Source organism: Lepidochelys olivacea (genome assembly GCF_965140295.1).
Source record: "Lepidochelys olivacea isolate rLepOli2 genome assembly, chromosome: 22".
NCBI lineage: Eukaryota > Metazoa > Chordata > Testudines > Cheloniidae > Lepidochelys > Lepidochelys olivacea.
In genome coordinates this window covers 20,744,612-20,761,840 of record NC_140432.1, presented here as the reverse complement: position 1 = coordinate 20,761,840, position 17,229 = coordinate 20,744,612, and the positions used below count along the sequence as shown (strand labels likewise).

Sequence of the window (17,229 nt, the reverse complement as noted above, 5' to 3'; positions counted from 1 at the left end):
AAACAGGAGGCGGAGTGTCAATAATGTTTCAAAAACTGCATCCTACCCAAGCCAAGAACAAACAATAATTTAGGCCACTTGCTGGTAGGGAGAGCTCTGCAGAGTGATTAGCGGGAAAGAGAGCTGAGGGCCATCCTAGTGCTGCACACTGGGGATGACTCTGGGGGAAGCTGATAGTAACAAGAGAGCATGGATCTCCAGGACTAATCGCTGTCTGGCAAAGGCCAAGCCCCTTCAAATATTAGGAGAGCCAGGCCCTGCCATGTCCCACTGGGACAAAAGCCTCAGGTCCATCCACCTGAGAAAACTTCCCCAGAGCAAGGCAGGTGGGGAATGGTCATGGGGCTTTTCCAGAGGGGTGTTGTGTGGGTACAGCCCAGCCAGCTACAACAGTAGGTCGTGGTTCTAGTGATGACATTGCAGGTAGGTAGATTTGGAAGAGAAGATGCAAAAGTGACTTTTTCTTCAAGAAGGGCATAAATCCCATTATCTTCCAGGGACTATGACCTGCCTGCAGTGGAACAAGAGGGGATGCTTTATTCACTGCGATCTTTGAGCCCTTCTGGAGGTGGGATGTGGGTACAGAAATCTTGTATCTTGGCGGGGTTAGACTATATGACCCTCGCCATCCCTGCTAGCCCCCTATGGTTCTGTGATTCTATGGCTGTTCACATCCAGCACCATAACAGGCCAAAATGATTTGCTAACCAGACGTGTGTCTCAGCCATTGAAGTAGCAGGACAGCAGGCTTGGTTTCCACGGCTAGGGAGGAATGGAGAAAGCCAGGGGTGTCTTCTCTTCAACACCCGGTCATTCATACCACTGAGATCTGGAATTGCCAGACTGCATCAGGCCTGTTGTGAAGACCAGATGCTGGACTAGATGGACTAGTGGCCAGAGCCAGATGTTTCAGAGGAAGGTGCAAGAAATGATGCAGTAGCTAGCAAATGTGGGATAATCTGCCCTGTGAAGGTCTCATCCATAGTCAGAGATGGACTCCAGCTTTGCAGCATGAGGATTTATCTCCGTTCCCAAACATCTGTTAGCATCAATTTTATAGTAACTCCTGGATAGTCTTGTATAATTGCCCAGTCCTTCAGCAGGTCTCCGCAAGGGGGGAACCCCCCTGCCTCATTAACCCCCCTTCCGAAGACCCTATATCTGCAATGCAGGCTCCAGCTCAACCACCCCAAGACTTCTAAGAAAACAAAAGGAAGAGGAATATAGCCAAGTGCTGCTTTCCAAAGTGATTATAGTAAATTATTGACCAGGCTGAGGAGGGCTAATAGCCCAGGAATGACTTCATTATGTAACCTATTAAAAACAGGGCTCGCACAGAGAACACAGCCGAGCAGACTAAAGGGTGTTTTTTATTTTAATTCATTATACTGCAAAGTAAACTGGCATGAAACCCCCTCCTGCCCAGGGAGTGAATTATTTACCAGCATTAGCAGTTAAGCTATAAACCAGAGCAGAGGGGAGTGAGCAATAAGCTGGGGTGTATGTTTAAGGGAGGGGAATGTAAATACATGTTGTTTGTGAGACGTGTGACATGTTGCAGCTCGGGTCAGCCCCGCTCCGGTGGAGGCTGAGCTTCCCATCGGAGTGGAAGTTTAACTGTTGCTAACTACTAATTAGCTTATTACTAATACGTAGTAATAATACCTAGAGACACAAGGTGGGTGAGGTAATATCTGTTGTTGGACCAACTTCTATTCCCTCACCCACCTTGTGTCTCTAACATCCTGGGACTGACACAGCTACAGCTAGCTACATTGCATACAACCAACACCTGGCACTTCTATACAACTTCTCATCCGTCCTACAAAGGAGTCGTCATCCCTATTTGACAGATGGGGAAACTGAGGCACAGAAGTGCAGTGGCTTGCCCAAGGTCACCCAGTCTGCCAGTGGCATCCAGGTCTCCTTAATCACAGTCAATGCTCTGTCCAGTAGGCCATGCTGTGAAATTGCTCCCAGCAGGGATGGAACCAGTGTGGGCCATGTGAGGCTGTGGAACCAGGTGGTGGGCTCTGTTAGCTGGCATGAAGCAGGCAGAGGGTGCTGTTGTAACTGATGCTTTCCCAACAGCCAAGATGGGTGGGTGCCTGAGAACAAGAGCAGCTCGCACAACTCTGCTGGCAGCTGCCTCACTGCTGATCTCCCTGCTGCAGGACCCCCTCTCCCAGCTTTCTGAGGGTATCCAGCATTCCAGCTGTGTTGCTTAGTTTTCATCAGGCATGGTGGCCACAAGGTCCTGGTTTTGCTCTCCAGCTGGATGAGCAACACACTTGCAGTCAGGATTCCATAGTGAATACTCAAATCTGGAGTCCAACGTCCTTTTCCTGTTTAACCGCGCCCCCTCAAAAAAAACCCCTTCCAACTCTCTAGTAATGACTTAAAATGTGCTGTTTTTGAAGACACTCTCGCCAGGGGCCAGCTGTGCCAGGGTGTTCACGGGAAGCAAATGCTGGGAGTGGCAGATTCAATTTTGTTGTTGTTCCCTAGGAGGTTTCTAGAGGTGAAAATTGATCTCTGGTCACAGCTATCTGGTCCTGCAGGCCAGGGTTCTTGTTACCTCCCTCTAGACACTGAGGTGAGGTGACATGCCCAGGGTGATGCAGTGAGTCTGTGGCAGGGCTGGAGCCCAGGAGTCTTGACTCCAGCTCCCTGTTCTAAATACTAGACTTACTGAACCTCATGGAGTGACTGCAGGCTGCTGCTATACAGTGCTGTGGCTTTCATCTCTTGTTTGAAGGTGGGCATTGCAAGTCTGAATAAGCTTTCAGTTGCTAGGCCTGGCTGGTAGTTCATTCCTGTGCCACCCCTTCTCATTCAGTACGTATCCATGGGACCTCCTCACAGGATTCCTTGGGATGTTACTGGGACAGCTCAGTCCATGGCCATTAGAATGAGTTTGGCTTTAGGATAGTTGGAAACACTTGGAAGTTGGGATTTTTACTATTTCTCATGAGCGTGCTTCTGTTCCCACCTGCTTCCTGTATGCTAATCAATTATCCTCTTGTCACTGAAATCCTGTCTCCAAACACTCTTCTTCTGTAGCCTTGTAATGGCAATCCCTGAAAAAGGCCATTTAAACCACGTAAAACAACAAACACACAATAAACTGAAATGTAAAGTTGAAAACTTTAAGAAGAATTTAGAGAAGAGGCACCAGGAATGATTCGAGGTCTGTATAGTGTGCCTTCTAGTGAGGGTCTTGCGACGCTCAGTCTGTTTTTAGTTTCCCCAAGAGAAGGGATAAGGTGAGTTGATCACAGTTTTACAAGTACACGGGGCAGAAATTTCTGATAGAAAACAGCTCTTTAATCTAGCAGGCAGAGACAACATGATCTAATGGCTGCAAGCTGAGACTAGACAAGTTCAGACTAGAAATAAGGTACAATTTTTAACCCTTGGAACAACTTACCCAGAGGTGGGCTAGAGTCTCCAGCACTTAGTCTTTAAATCATGATTGGCTGGGGTTTAAAAGGTCCAGTCTAGCTCAGGCAGAAGTGAAGGGTTTGATACAGAGATTCCAGTGCAAGGTTCTATGTCTCTGCTAAAGCAGGAGGACCAGCTAGGTGAGCAGAAGGGACACTTCTCTCCTTTAACCATCTAGGAAGGAGTAAGGAAGCCCCTCCTGTGTAACTGACGAGGCTCCTGCAAACCAATCCACTTTGCTTCCTTGAGCTGCTCTCTGCTGCAGAGCAATCCATGTGTCCTGTTGGGCCTGCCTCCACCAGCCCTCTGCCTTCCCCCAGACCCCGGTCATCTGCTATGTTTGTCTGTAGTCTGCTTGGCATGGGATCTCCTGGGGGCAGAGAGCATATCCTCCTATGGACCTGCAGAGCATCGCGCACATATGTACGGTGAGAGGGAAGATTGTCTGAACTGTAGCCCCCTCTCCGCCCTGCACCGTTCATGTGAGGGCGGCTTGTCAAGCCAGCTGGTGCCCTGGAGCTGTTCTCTGAAGGTGTGTTCTCTGCTGACAGGCGGTCTTCTCAGGAACTGCTCGGGTTGGGCCAGCTCGTCACCTATTACTTCACTGCAGTTCAGCACCTCCTGCACCAGACTGCTGTTGTGAGGAGCCTGCTGGCAAGTTTCACCTGGGCTTCCTGAGGGATGGGCTGCCATTTGCCTCCAGCCTGTGAGCAGTTTTCTGTCTTGAGCTCTTGCAGTGAAGGCGTGAAGTCTGAAAGCTGGGCACTTAGAGGGGAGGAATAGCAGGCAGAAGCAGCATCACTTTCTGTTTTACTTATTAAATACTCCTTGGGCCTATTCAGAGGAGGCCCAGTCTGCACCTGCCAACAGATGCGTTGACTGCTGGAAGCAACTCCCCCATGGCTGTTGAAACATGCCGTGGATTGTTGCTGTTCTGGCCAGTGAGGGAGCCGCAGATGACCCAGTGATCGATATCTCTCTCTCTCTCCCCCTCTCCAAGGCGGTGATGAATGAGAAACCAATGTCCTTTGGGGCAGGCATGTTGTCATGACAAGATTATGCACCCACGTGCTAGGCTTATTTTAAATGGAAAATATTTAAACTTTAACGATTCTTGGTTTGTCTGCCTGCGCTCCTTATTGGTTGCACTGACGTGTCTCCTTACCAAAGAGACCTTGGGATGTTCAGCCGATCAAGCAAACTGACCAAGTGCTTCGTAGAGTTCATTAGGGCTGCTGCCAGTCTGGATAATCCCTCGATATTTCCCAAGAGAGAGAACGCTGAAGAGCTGCCAGGGCAGGCTGTGGGTGTTGCCGGGTCACCCTGCAAGGGGAAGGGCTGTCTGCCCTAGTGCCCTGGGCAGACCCCACTTTGCGGAATTGCGTTCCTCCTCCCTTCAATTTCAACAGGGTATCGTTTTCTACCTCCCTCCCTGTGCCCTAGTGCTGAGCAATGCTGATGCACGCTCAACTGCTGCCCAGACCCAGCTGCATTTCGGCAAGAGGAGAAATTATTCTTCCCTGCCTTGTGGAAGGCCTGCCCCACTGAGGTGCTGCCTGCATCTAGAGAGCTCTGGGCACCCACGGCCACTGCAAATGGGAACCCAGGCACGGCAGGAAGGAGGGTCCCTTCAGAGGAATTTGCCCAGAGAGAGCAGGGATTGTCAGCTCCACACTCGCTAGAAGTGTGAAACGTGCACTATTGCTGTGGGAATCTGCCAGTCCCTGCCGCGCTCTGGTGCTAGAGAAGAGCCATTTCCCCCTCCCCAAATGCTGCCCTGTGCCCTGATGGGCTGGCACAGAACCCCCACGTGGTGGGGAGGGGTGCTGGGAAGTGCTGCTCTGCCCTGCAGCGAGGGTGTTTCCCACCCCAGGAGGGCTCTTCCCATGACTGGACAGCAGCGGGGTGGTGGAGGGAAGAGGCTGGGGGCTGCGAGTCCCTGGGATGTGATTTGTTGCAGTGAAGGGATTGCAAGGGCCGTGCTGCTTGCAGTGGCGTGGTGGCACGGGAGGAAGTGACCGCTGTTGCTGTGCTATAGTCTGTTGATACGTCCCGCTGCGGGTTGTACCGAGAGGTGTGGGTTGGTGTTTCACCTCCTTACTGGCCAACGCAGTCATTTAAATGCCCCACTTCAGAGCCGTTCCCAGAAAACGATACTTCTTGGCATTTCTCTTCTGTTTGGGCCCCGTGAGCACATGGGATGTTGAGACCCCCAGACACATGTGCATTTGTGAATTTGCTCTCTCTCCAGCTTAATTCCTTGCGGCAAACGCTGGAGCTGCTCAAAATGTTGGACAAAAAATAATCTTTGGGAACTGTTTAAATTAATGTGTTTGTGCCCGGTGCAACTTGGCATTGGTGCGTTGATCATTGTGTGATCATCTGCTTTTCTCTCTGCAGTTTTCAGGGAACCTTACACCGTCCGGGTGGAGGATCAAAGGTCAATGCGTGGAAACGTGGCTGTCTTCAAGTGCCTCATCCCTTCTTCAGTGCAGGAATACGTTAGTGTTGTGTCCTGGGAGAAAGATACTGTTTCTATCATCCCAGGTAAGAGGAACAGGAGGGGGACCCTCCATTCTCCCAGCAAATACTAACTGCATTGCCATGTGCATGAATTGTTGTACACAGAGCTCTTTGGTTTTTCTCTCTCCCTGGGCCCCAAAAGCAAGGGGGGTTTGCTGATGAATCATCTTGGTACGAAAGCCGAGCCTGTGGGCTGGATTGACAGTGGAAATGAGCGGTGTTTGACTGTGCGACGTGGTGCCTGTCGTATTTGCCAGGTTTGCAGTGTGTGCTTTGAAGTTCCTAGGTGCATAAAACTGAAGTGTGACAATATGTACGTGTCTTTTGGGTTCTCCCACCCACTGGTGACCTTGCCAACCTGGAGGCGTACGTGACAGCGGGGAGTCAGGCAGAGGCACCCTATGCCCTCCATCTCCATGTATTCCTGCCGGGAGTGGGGCGTGACGAGTAAATAAAGGCTCTCTCATGACTCTTTACAACCCTTCCACTCAAACACCCCTTAACTCCTGCCAGCACAGATGTCCGTGGCCCACGTGCTCCCTGCCTTCCCCTGTGGCCCTCACAGGCTGGTATTGCGCCCAGGCAGCATTCCAGTTAATGCTACCGTTGCTGTCCATTAAGGCTTGTGAGCAAGGAAATGCCATAGAGGAGTAATTCACTGTGGTCTGCCTCTGGGGAGGTGATGGTGCAGAGACCGTGTGCTGCCAGCCCATGTAGCCTGGCAGGTGGCTGGTGCCGACATCCCTGCTCGTGGGGTCCGGGCCGGTGGCTGCTGCAGCTTGGGGAAAGTTTTGCTTAGCTAGTTTTTGATCACAGAGGCCATGCTCCTGTGGCACCTGGTGCTGAGGAATCCAGCTCCTGGGGCCAATTCTGCGAGGTGCTGAGCACCCCTGACTTCCCAAAAGCCTAGTAGGAGGCGCTCTGCTCCGTGCGGGATTGGTCCATTGCGGAGCAGAGTTAAAGCCTCTATGGAGAAATGCCAGGCACTGCTGAAGGCAGGTGCAGAATGAGTCCAGGCCCAGGTTCTGGGGTGTTAGGACCCAGAGTTTTGGTGTGGCCCACTGCAGTGATAAGGGCCTGCTGGGAGGTTAGGATCCAAATTTCCCTGGCACTGAGGGCACTGGGTTTTGGGTCCATCTCGGTGAGCAGTGGAAAGAGGCAGGTGTGGTGATTAGCGCTTTCTGCTCCTCGGTGCTTGGCCTGATTCTCATTAGCGGAGGAGTTTTCTGTGGGTGGGCCCACGCGCCTGGGTTGTGCCAGCCCTCGTGTGACCCTCTGGAAAGGGTGCACTCCGCAAACTCATCAGCCCTGCAGCCGGGCCCAGCGCTTCGTGCACAGATACTATTATGTCGACTTTTTGGGCAAAAACGTGCAGATTTGGCAGCATCAAAATATTTCACAAATTCGGGTCTAGTTCACCGGATTGTTTTGGTTGGAAACAAACAATTCTGAAGAAATAGAAATATTTTGTTTTGACATTTTCAAAACAAAATGTCTTGGTGTTTTTGGTTCGTAGTGACATCATTTTAAAATGTCCCTTTTAAGTGTATTTAAAACTCCCCCAGAAGCATTAAAAATGTGTGACAGTGGAATGAAATGTCCTGCGCTGCAGAAACCCTTTAGTTTGACCCGGAGTTGCCACTGAAAAATCTGTTGTTTGCCCAGCTCTGATCCAGATCATGCCCATTTCCCTTGAGAAGCCCTGGGGAATTGTCAGGGGGTGGCATGGGAAGTTACCTGGAAGAGGAGGCTAGTGCCCCCTCCCCCCACGGTGACCTTTTTAGTGAGCGCATTGTTGTTTGAGCAGGAGAACACAAGGCTGTATGAAGTGCTCGTTGATTTGTGAGCAAATTGCGCACAGAAACAATTGCTGCTTTGCTTCGTTGGCTAATGCTCTTGTTTTGTAGCTGGCTCTTGGATTGACAGCGCAGCATTTGCAGTGAGATGTTGGAGGGCAGAAGTCACTGGGCGATGCGCAAAGGGCTGCGGTGAGCCGAGCGTTCGCCACTGGGTATGTTTCAAGCTGCCACCTATCCTGAGATTCGTTGGTTGTTTAGCAGAACGTATCCCTGCTGCTCCCGTAGGTTCGGCTCCCCCAGTGAGTGGCACGGTGGCACCCAGCACTCGTGGTGGGTATAGGCTGGGCTCTGGGGGGCTCCTAGTGCTGGGATGGTGACCCGAGCCTCTGTTTGCCAGAACCTGGGGATGGCGACGGGGATGGATCACTTGAGGATTACCTGTCTGTTCATTCCCTCTGAGGCACTGGGCACTGTCCACTGTTGGAAGACCGGATCCTGGGCTGCATGGACCTTTGGTCTGACCCAATACGGCCGTTGGTCTGAGTGTCCCATCTAACCCTGTTTGCAGAAGGCCTGAGACATGGGGGTTCACCACTGGCCCTCTCGCACTCCTGCTGGTGCTTTCACTGCGGAAGCGGAAGAGGAAATTCTGAATGTCACCGAGGCCTTGGCATGGTTACTGTTAGGTGGGCGACCTTGAATCTCAGAGTCTGGTGATGGTGAGGAGGGTCCCAGGCGGAACGGGTGGCTGAAGAGGTCAGTGTGGACGTTCCTCTGTACCGGGATGACCTTCTGGCTCTCTGCTCGGAGACGGTATCGATGGCAGTGCTGGCTAGTAAGCAAGTAGTAAAGCCATCAATACTGGTTCCCCTGGGGGATCCGGAAAGAATTAAAGGATTTTGCCCAAAGCGAGTGCGCTGTGTTTGATATTTGCTCACAGGTCAGTAAATCCTAGCAACCCTCGGGAGCTCAGGGTTGCTGTAGCTGTGATGTTGCGAAGGGGCTGAGCGTTTTGCTGCTTGGCAGTCCAGCTTGAGGTGTTGGTAAAGTGGTTCGCACCCCGCACGCTCGGGATGCCACCAGTTGAGCCTCGTGTGCAAACCTGACATCGTCCCTCGTAAGAGCAGGCGCTGGCTCCGCCTGCGAGCTGATAGGCTGAACCACCCTCAGAAGGAATGTTTCCGTTAAGAGCTCACTTGTTGAGTGGCATGTGGTTACTCTGAGGGCTAGATTCAGCCAAACTGGCCTGGGGAGATGCATTTTAAACCTCTGTGCATTATCTTCTTCACCCCCCACTCCTGCGTCCCATCTCCTGGGAGGGCAGCTGGCTTTCCAGTTGGGATTCCATTGACTCCAACCAGCAGACCCAGCCCAAGGAGTGCTGTTCAATGTGGTGGCCCTGTATCAGATTATTGATACAAGGGACAGGAGCTGGCAGGTGGAGGTCAATATTTTTACACACTCAATATCCAAAAAACCATGAATTTTTCACAAAAATCTTCATTGTGATGTTTACCCTGTTTTCAGTCAATGGGAAATTTCGATAAAGCTTCTAAGATCATGGGGACTGGGAGGGAAGTGGTGGAAGTCAGACAGCAGTGTTTCTCGTTTTGGGGAGTGACTGGATTATACTGAGATGGTGTAAGCCCCGCTTTGGTCTGGGCTGATTAGGGGGTTGAGCTGTGTGTATACATCAATGCTGTTGGAGTGCGGTGCATTTCTTTAATGTAAGTGGGACCTATGGGAGGTTAGATTATAGGGGAGACCCTCCGTTGATGTAAATAGCTGCTGATTTATGCCAGTTGAGGATTGGCCCCACAGCACTAATGCACGTGCATGCCTGCCTAGTATAATCCTGTTGCATTAATATTCTGCATTCTGGCTTCTTGCTGGCTTGCAGTACTGCCATTAACTGGTGCATTAATCCCATTGCTTCCCATAAATGCTACCCGGTGGATTCTAATGCTGCTTTCCATTGCCTGTAACTGGTGAAAACTCTGCTCTTAAAGATCCCTGCAAAGTGGAATCGCCCCATGCAGCAGTGCCATGTGGACAATGACTTACACACCAACTGTTCGTCCAAGATTTCTTAAGCTACTTTCTGTAAACAATAAAGCAAATTGGACTTTCCCAGAGAGGTTGGATGAGGGTTTCAGATCTAGCCTTATCTAGCACCTCTTCCTGGAAGATGTTCCAGCTGGGACTGTGGTGCGCTACGGCTGTCCCTGTTGCAGGAACATGCAGACGTCTTATGGACCCAGTGTTCGCATCATAGCGAAACTCCTACCAACCTTACAAGTGCAGCAGAGCTGCAAGGCCCTGTAGCAGCATGGTTCTGTTTCTATAATGTAGATGGGACTGAACTGTCTATGGTTTGGCAATGTGTCTAGCTCCGAACTAGGCTTCCCAATGGAGCAGGGACCTGGCGCAGCTGGGGCTCTTGTGTCAATGGGCCCTAAACAGCAAACCCTTTCACGCTGGTTTGTAGCCCACCCTCTTCAGGTACAAGCTTTTCCCGTTCTCCCCTATAAATGCTAGTATGTATCCCAAGTAACTTGATCTGAATAATCTTTCCTTGCAAATCTCTCACACTCCATTTATACCTTCAGGGCCGCACTAGAGCGAAGGAACGTCAAATTAACTAGTTTCAGTTAAACTTCCCTCTGTAGTTACCAGCGCAGATCCAGCGCAGTGAGTGATAGTTGTCGTCTGGTGGCTTGTCAGGGTCCTGTCAGAGGACAAGGTCCTGCTAGGAGCTGGAATGATGCGAGTGTTTCTGTCACCCAACTGTCTAACTCAGCTGGCCCTCTTAGCAAAGACTCCAGAACTAGAATGCATCCAGGAGAAGAGTCTTGTCCATGCATAGCTCCAGGTCTGGGTCGGGGCTGGTGGAGGAAAAGCTTGTTCTGCAGCTCCCCTGGCGTTATTTGCTCCGTTGGGTAGATGGAGCAGAGCAGTTCAGTCTGCAGGCTTGAACTTGGACCTCCTTTACAGAGCACTTCAGTTTGTTGACTTGACATCCTGCACTTGCACGGTTTTAAGCCGGGCTGGTACTTAAGTTTTGCAGTTGTGCTGGATTTTTAAATATGGTGATGTAATTAAAGTAGAACGATTTTAACATTTTAAAGCAATAATTACCCTAAAGACAGAATATAGAGACAATTTATATGTAGAGTCAACACTAGCAAACATATTTGCTGTTGGATTATAAATATTGCATCTGCCCAAAGCTAATTTTTAAATTTGCTATGGTGTTAGAGGTAAGACTGGATTCATGTCTACAAAAACAGGGTCTTTGTTTTTGACTTCTTGTGATGCTTTGATTCCATCCTAAGTGTGTGTGTAGAAGGCGGGGGGGTTCTTAATGGCAGCGGGGGGAATGGACAATTGAGGGAGGGTTCCTGTTGCATTCTGTGTGGCTAATTAAAACCAACCAACCAACGAACCAAAATTGGTTCTGAAACATCAAAGCCATTTTCTGCCAAAAAATCTGTGGTGTGAACTGCAGGTCAAACAAACCTACAAATACGTCACTGCCGTGCTCTCCTAAAGTCGTCCTTTAAGAAGAAAAGATCTGTGGAAGGACAACTGCTTTAAAAAGTATATCTAAGCAGTAACATGAGGCTAGCTGTATAACCTGGTGTGTGTGTTACCATGAGCCTGTTTTGCAGCTGTCCTCCAAAACGTTCCTTTGGCCTGCAGGGAAGGTATGTCTGTGTGTGACTGATAGAGACTTGCTCCTGTTCTTGGTGTGTTTCAGGGGACCAGCAGGATAGGCCAAGTCCTAAATCTCCACTCGGTCTGGTCAAAACAAGTTTTGATGGGAAAATTGCATGTACGAGAAATAAACGTTTTAATGGGAAGTGTCTGCTTCTGTAAAAATTCCCGGTTTTTCCCCCTTTGGAAAATTGTTTGAAATCCGGAAAAATTCTGACTTTCTGACCAGCTCTGCTTTCCAGGGCTCACAACACACATAACGTGTCAGGGAGCATATAACTAGTAGGAGGGTTGGAAAGAGTTAGTTTATTTATTTCCCTCCTCTCTCAAGCACAGATAGCTTCCTCTTAACAGCCCACTTGCTGCTGCTTTGCTTTGGGTCCCTGGCTAGAGCCATGTAACTGGAAACCTCGGATAGCTACTGGTGGGCTGAAGAGGAGTGTTGGGCTTAGGGCTTGGTGTGGGGGTCTGAGCATGAAGCCAGAGCAGGCCCCAGTGTTCAAACGAAACAGCACCAACATTGGGAGACCAGAATGGTGGCAGAGTCACCAGAATGGCGACCCTTACGAGACTCCAGCTGTCTGGGGTTGCATGCCCATGTCTATCGCTCCCCAGCTCAGAATGGGAAGGGGGAATGGGGCAGTTTGGCCCTATCTCTAAAAATAACTGTCCTCTCTGACCTAAAATCCCGCCTGTTCTGAGTTCAGTGCTGCAGCCGGCGGCAGTGTCTGCACTTGGCTTGTTCTGCCTTTGGGCTTCGCGGCCATCTGAGGTGGTGACCTGTGGTGTTGAACTCCCCTTGGCTCCTTCCTTTGCTTCTTCTGCATGTTAATAATGAAAAAGGGAACATCCCGAGCAACTACGGGCAGCAGGGTGGGTGCAAGAGAACAGGATGCCCCCTGACGCGACTGAACCAAATTGCCCATGGGCGTTTCCCTTTGCAGCGGTACTAACCGCTGGGGCTCTCCTGCCCCAGTTTGTTTTGTGCTTGTGGTGGGGCTGGGTCCCTTTTGGGGCACGAGCGGCAGATCTTGCTTGTGGAAATGCTTCCTTTGGGTTAAGCTCCAGGGGGCTTTGCACCTCATGGAGTTCGGGTTTTTTGTTTTTCCATTTTATGCTCAAATAGACACATCCCCATGGTAAAACCTTGGCCAAACTGCTGCATTTCAGTGGTTTTGTGTCCAAATGTTGAAATTTCTACAGAGGCTCCACAGTTGGATCTGGACTGGAGGGTGTGACCCACTGAATTCTGGCGGGGCACAGAGTTTGAGGCTCCTATCGAACTTCACTGCATCAGCTGACCTGGGCATTTAAATCTGTGTTCAGTTTCTTCCTTAGCATAATGCAGTGGTTTTCAAACCTTTTTTTGTGTGTCCTGCGGACCACTTGAAGATTGCTGAGGGTCTCTGCGGACCGATTAATGATGTTTCCAAATGTCGTTTGTACCATTAACTAACTATTGTAAAGCGCTTTGGATAAAAGCGCTATATAAAAAAACCCTTAATAATAATTTTCTTTTTTTGTTCTACAAGTAAAAGCACACAACACCTATTTTCATCTCAGTAGTTTTGCCTTTCTAATGTGATGGATGTGCCCTCTCTCCCCCGCTGCAGCAGCCCCCGAGCTGGGGCTGGGAAGGAGGGTTGTCTCTCCCCGGCAGCTGCAGCCCTGGAGCTGGGGAAAGTCGCCTCTTTCTCTGGCCGCTGCAGCCCTGCATATCCCAAATTCCCCCCACCCCTCTTTTCACCTCACTGCTCCCTTCCCCCTACTTCCTATTGCCCCCCAGGCCACCACCTCACCTTACATGTGCTTCTTCTCCAGGGTCCAGGCACCTAATTAGTGGAGCCCCGCCTGTGTGGCTCCACTAATTAGGTGGGTGGCCCTTCATTCTCTCGTGTGTGGCCACCCAGGTGTGCATCTTAGAAGGAACTATCCGCAGACCACCTGAATGGAGCTCGTGGACCACTGGTGGTCCATGGGCCACAGTTTGAGAACCTCTGGCATAATGAGTGGGCGAGTGCTTATGCTTTCTTCTACCCTCTGCCAGACAGAACCAGAGCTGCTGAACTGTCCTAGACCCTGTATTTGCAGCAGCTAATGAAGATTTTCCTGTAGCTCAGGAGGTAGAGGCCTGTGCTGTCTGAGGACAGCAGACCCCACTTCGGTCTTGCCGCCACCATGGGGTGCTAGCTAGCGGCTCTTACATGCCGTGCAACTTGACTAATGATATCGAAGGTCACCACTGATATAGAGGGGTGCAGGCAGTGCCTAGAAAAGGATATTTACGTGGTGTTTTGTGGGGGGGGGGGAAGTGTCCCTTTTAATGCTGGGTAATGTGTCTTTTGGGTTTAACCTTTTGTCTTTATGGCTATTCCAAGTCATTTTAATCAAATGCAATAGGCAGAACTTGAGGCTCGTGGCACGTTTCATAGCCAGCTGCTCTTGTTCTTAACTGCACAGAACTGTTTCATTTGCAATGGGTGCCTCTGCCTGACTTGTTCTGGTTAGTTCCCAACAAGCATCGCTCTTCAGGAGCACCTACTGCGTGTATTTCAGAAGATATTTTAAAACAATTGCAGAAAAATGCTTGATATCTGTATCCTGCTGCTGCAAGGGCTTTCTGGCTTTCTTTTTTTTCTTTTCCTAGTGAGCTGCGTTATTTAGTTAACTTGGCAACACTGTAACTTACCCTGAAATCAAAGATAAATTCTTTATAAAAGGTTATCCTGCACATAAATCATCATTAGTCTACCTCATTTTTGTTTAATGCCTACCTAACTGTGCTGTAGTGTAAAAATGTGTGTTTAGTGAAGTCAAGGGTTGCAGAGAAATTATAGGGTTTTCAAAAACCCATTTGCTTTGCTGGTGCTCACATCAAAATCAATCTTGCCTTTAGTTCTCAACCTCCTAGCAAACATGCAGCACCACTCACTGAGTTTGGCATTTAATGTAGGGTAGCAGTTATTCAGAATAAACCAACAGTGCTTGCAGAACGGTGGACCACGTATAAGATTGCACTTCACACCAAGGCTGTGATTTTGAACTCTGTTGCTATCAACAAATCTTATGGGGTTTTTTGGAAGGGGGAACTGCAACTGAGCAGGACCTCCCCCCCCCCCCCCCCCCCCCCCAGAACTGATCTGTGGAAACTCTTGCGCAGTAAAATTTCAGTTTGAGAACTGAGTGAGGTATTTTTTAAAAGAGAAAAACACCCAACAATTCTAGATTGGATCATATTGAGAAGTCTAGGAAGTAAGTACAAATTTTAATTTGTTTTTAAATATGGATCGTATCCTTTGATTTTATTTCTCTTGGAATCAAGTCTCTGGTGTGAGCAACTGAAGCTGCTTTAGAATTGTTGTGCTCCAATATCCTGGCAACTCATTAGATGTCAACAAAATCCTGACTTTAAAACATCAAAAACTGAAGCTAGAGCTGGTCCCGACACAGAATGCAAGTTTGTTGCAAAAACTTCATCTATTTTTAATAAAAATTTCAATGAGAATTTTTGTCAATTGTTAATTTTGAAAATTTTTGACCAACTCTACCTGTGGTGTTGTAGAGCTGGGATTTAATTTGATCTAAGCAGCCCATTTCTGACCCCCTTCCCCTCAATCTCCTATGTTTGGCATGTGTGTGGGGTTCTAGAAATCTTCTTAAACTCCTCTTAGCATTGTTTTTTGTGGCCACGTAGGAAACAAAATTGACATGGCATTTTAATGGTTAAATATGCCCACTTTTATCATGTGTGTTTTAATCTTTCGTCTGTTGCACCTTGGAACATCTGTCACATGCTCTGTTTTCTCTCTAATATTGGAAGTAAATGTAACTATATTAAAATTCCATTTTAATCTGTCTCAAAGTGTAATGAGAGTCTAGAGACACAGCATGAGGCTACCGAAAATTAAAAACACCCGTAGTATTTATGGGTCTAATGTTCCTCCAGCATGTCCCTTTATATTCAGCTGTATTGGAAATGAAACTAGCATTTGCATTATAGCTCAGCTCAGCGACTAGTGGCAAGCAGGTGCTATTCATCTGCTCCTCCCCAAACAATATGCATGCACTGCAAAACAGAGGGCAGCACAGAAAGATGATCTAAGGCACAGAATAACCAGAACCTAGATAATTAAGCATTGTCCTTTATCAATAGGCTCTTTTTCAGAGAACATCAATCTCGTGTTATTGGAGAAAGCTGGAAGCCGGGACAGAATAAACACTGCAATAGGAGGTGAAAGGCAATCCTTGTTTGTATGTTTATCTTTGTTGGGGTGGGGATAGGAGATAACTTACAGGGTGTATTTACCAGCTGCTATCTTCTGTTTGTTTTTGCTTGAATACAAAATAACCCTGGCTGGTGTAATTCTAACCATTGCAACCCCCTCCCCTTTAGTGGGCAGCCTGTGGTTTGGAATTTGTCAGAACGAAGAACAATGCATTTGTATTACCTGCCTCTTCCTAGGTGGTCACCTGAGGAGGCCAGTGAGTTTGTGCATCACTTGTGGCTGGAACCTACCAAGTTTCCATTACACAGAGAAATCTGGAAAGGGTTCAGAGTGCTGGTGTGGGGTGGGCATTGGGACCCCCTGCTCCCTGGGCAGGGGGAGTGCCAGCCTCGAGCAATCTTGTTTTGTTTCGTGCGCACCCCCCCACCCCCATTTTTCAACATGCACTTGATAAGGTCAGGCACCATTTCTGTGCATACAGAATCCACATTGGGCAGGCTGCTGCCTGGCTGGTGAGTGTGCCTTGCCGGCTGAGCATGCAGCGGCCGTTGGTTAGCTGCCCGCAAGCCCATGTGTGCAAGAGGAGAGGCTGAAGCTGAAACCTTGAAGGGCCTGGCAAGGTTCTCAAGCCCTGGGGTTGATTGACGGCTGAATCCCTTCCCGATCCTGCTGATGTTTTCGAAAGCCAAGGGAGGGTTTATCCATAGTGGGAAGGCAGCCCATTTGAAATTGGAGGGTTCGATGTCTGCTGGAATTGGGGATACTCAGCACCATGTGGGCCGCCCTTCATGCCTCATGAAATAAATGGGAACTGAAGGCGCTCAGCCCCTCCCAGGATCAGGCCCTGATATTGGACTAGTTTTAAAAGAAAAGTAGATCTGAGGCTGACAGTTCTGCATGCCCCGCCCCCCTCCCCCATCTTAATAACTAGTCCTACCTCTTAAATGCTTTACAGAGAGGTGCCTCTGTGGCTGCTGTTTGCCACCTTTACCAGGAGGTACTGTAAATACAGGGCTGCTCCTTCTAGGCCTGTCAATGAACTGAGCTGAGCAGATGAGTTGTCATTGCTGGCTTTCATGCATCTTTAATTTTTCTGCATGTAGCTGAGTTATGAGATTTGTTCCCTTCCCTTTGGGATGACGTGGACTCAGCTCCATAAGTCATGGTGCAGTCCGCTCTAAACTCAGAGGTGGGGCCCACCTGGATCTCTGGGACATCACGGCCTCTTTCTCTCACTGAGTTGTGCAGAATGCAAACTGCCCTGGCTCTTCGCACTTGGTACAAGGTGGAGAAGTTTGGTGCTGGTTCTGGTCCTGAGCTCTGATAGTGTAGGGATGAGAGCCACAGCCCTACCTAGAGAGAGGCATGAAGACCTTTGTATTTAGTGCCTTGAATGCCATCTCTGTTGACCAATGCTTTATGGAGTGAATGAGACCAATGGAGATGTGTCAGCAACAGGGACATGCGATTTCCAGCCGACCCTGGGAGGGATACCAGGGAGCTGATCTGGACAGCAGGTG

The 17,229-nt window shown here is 49.3% G+C and overlaps 1 protein-coding gene across 2 annotated transcripts in view; it reads left to right on the top strand.

The window, feature by feature from the left end:
* The window catches only part of DSCAML1 (DS cell adhesion molecule like 1), a 361,162-nt gene that overhangs the window by 11,655 nt on the left and 332,278 nt on the right, over nt 1-17,229 (top strand). For both annotated transcript variants that reach the window (XM_084611980.1, XM_084611981.1), the window contains exon 3: nt 5,845-5,991. In XM_084611980.1, coding sequence (XP_084468106.1) covers nt 5,845-5,991 — 147 coding nt within the window. The remainder of the gene's footprint in view (nt 1-5,844; nt 5,992-17,229) is intronic.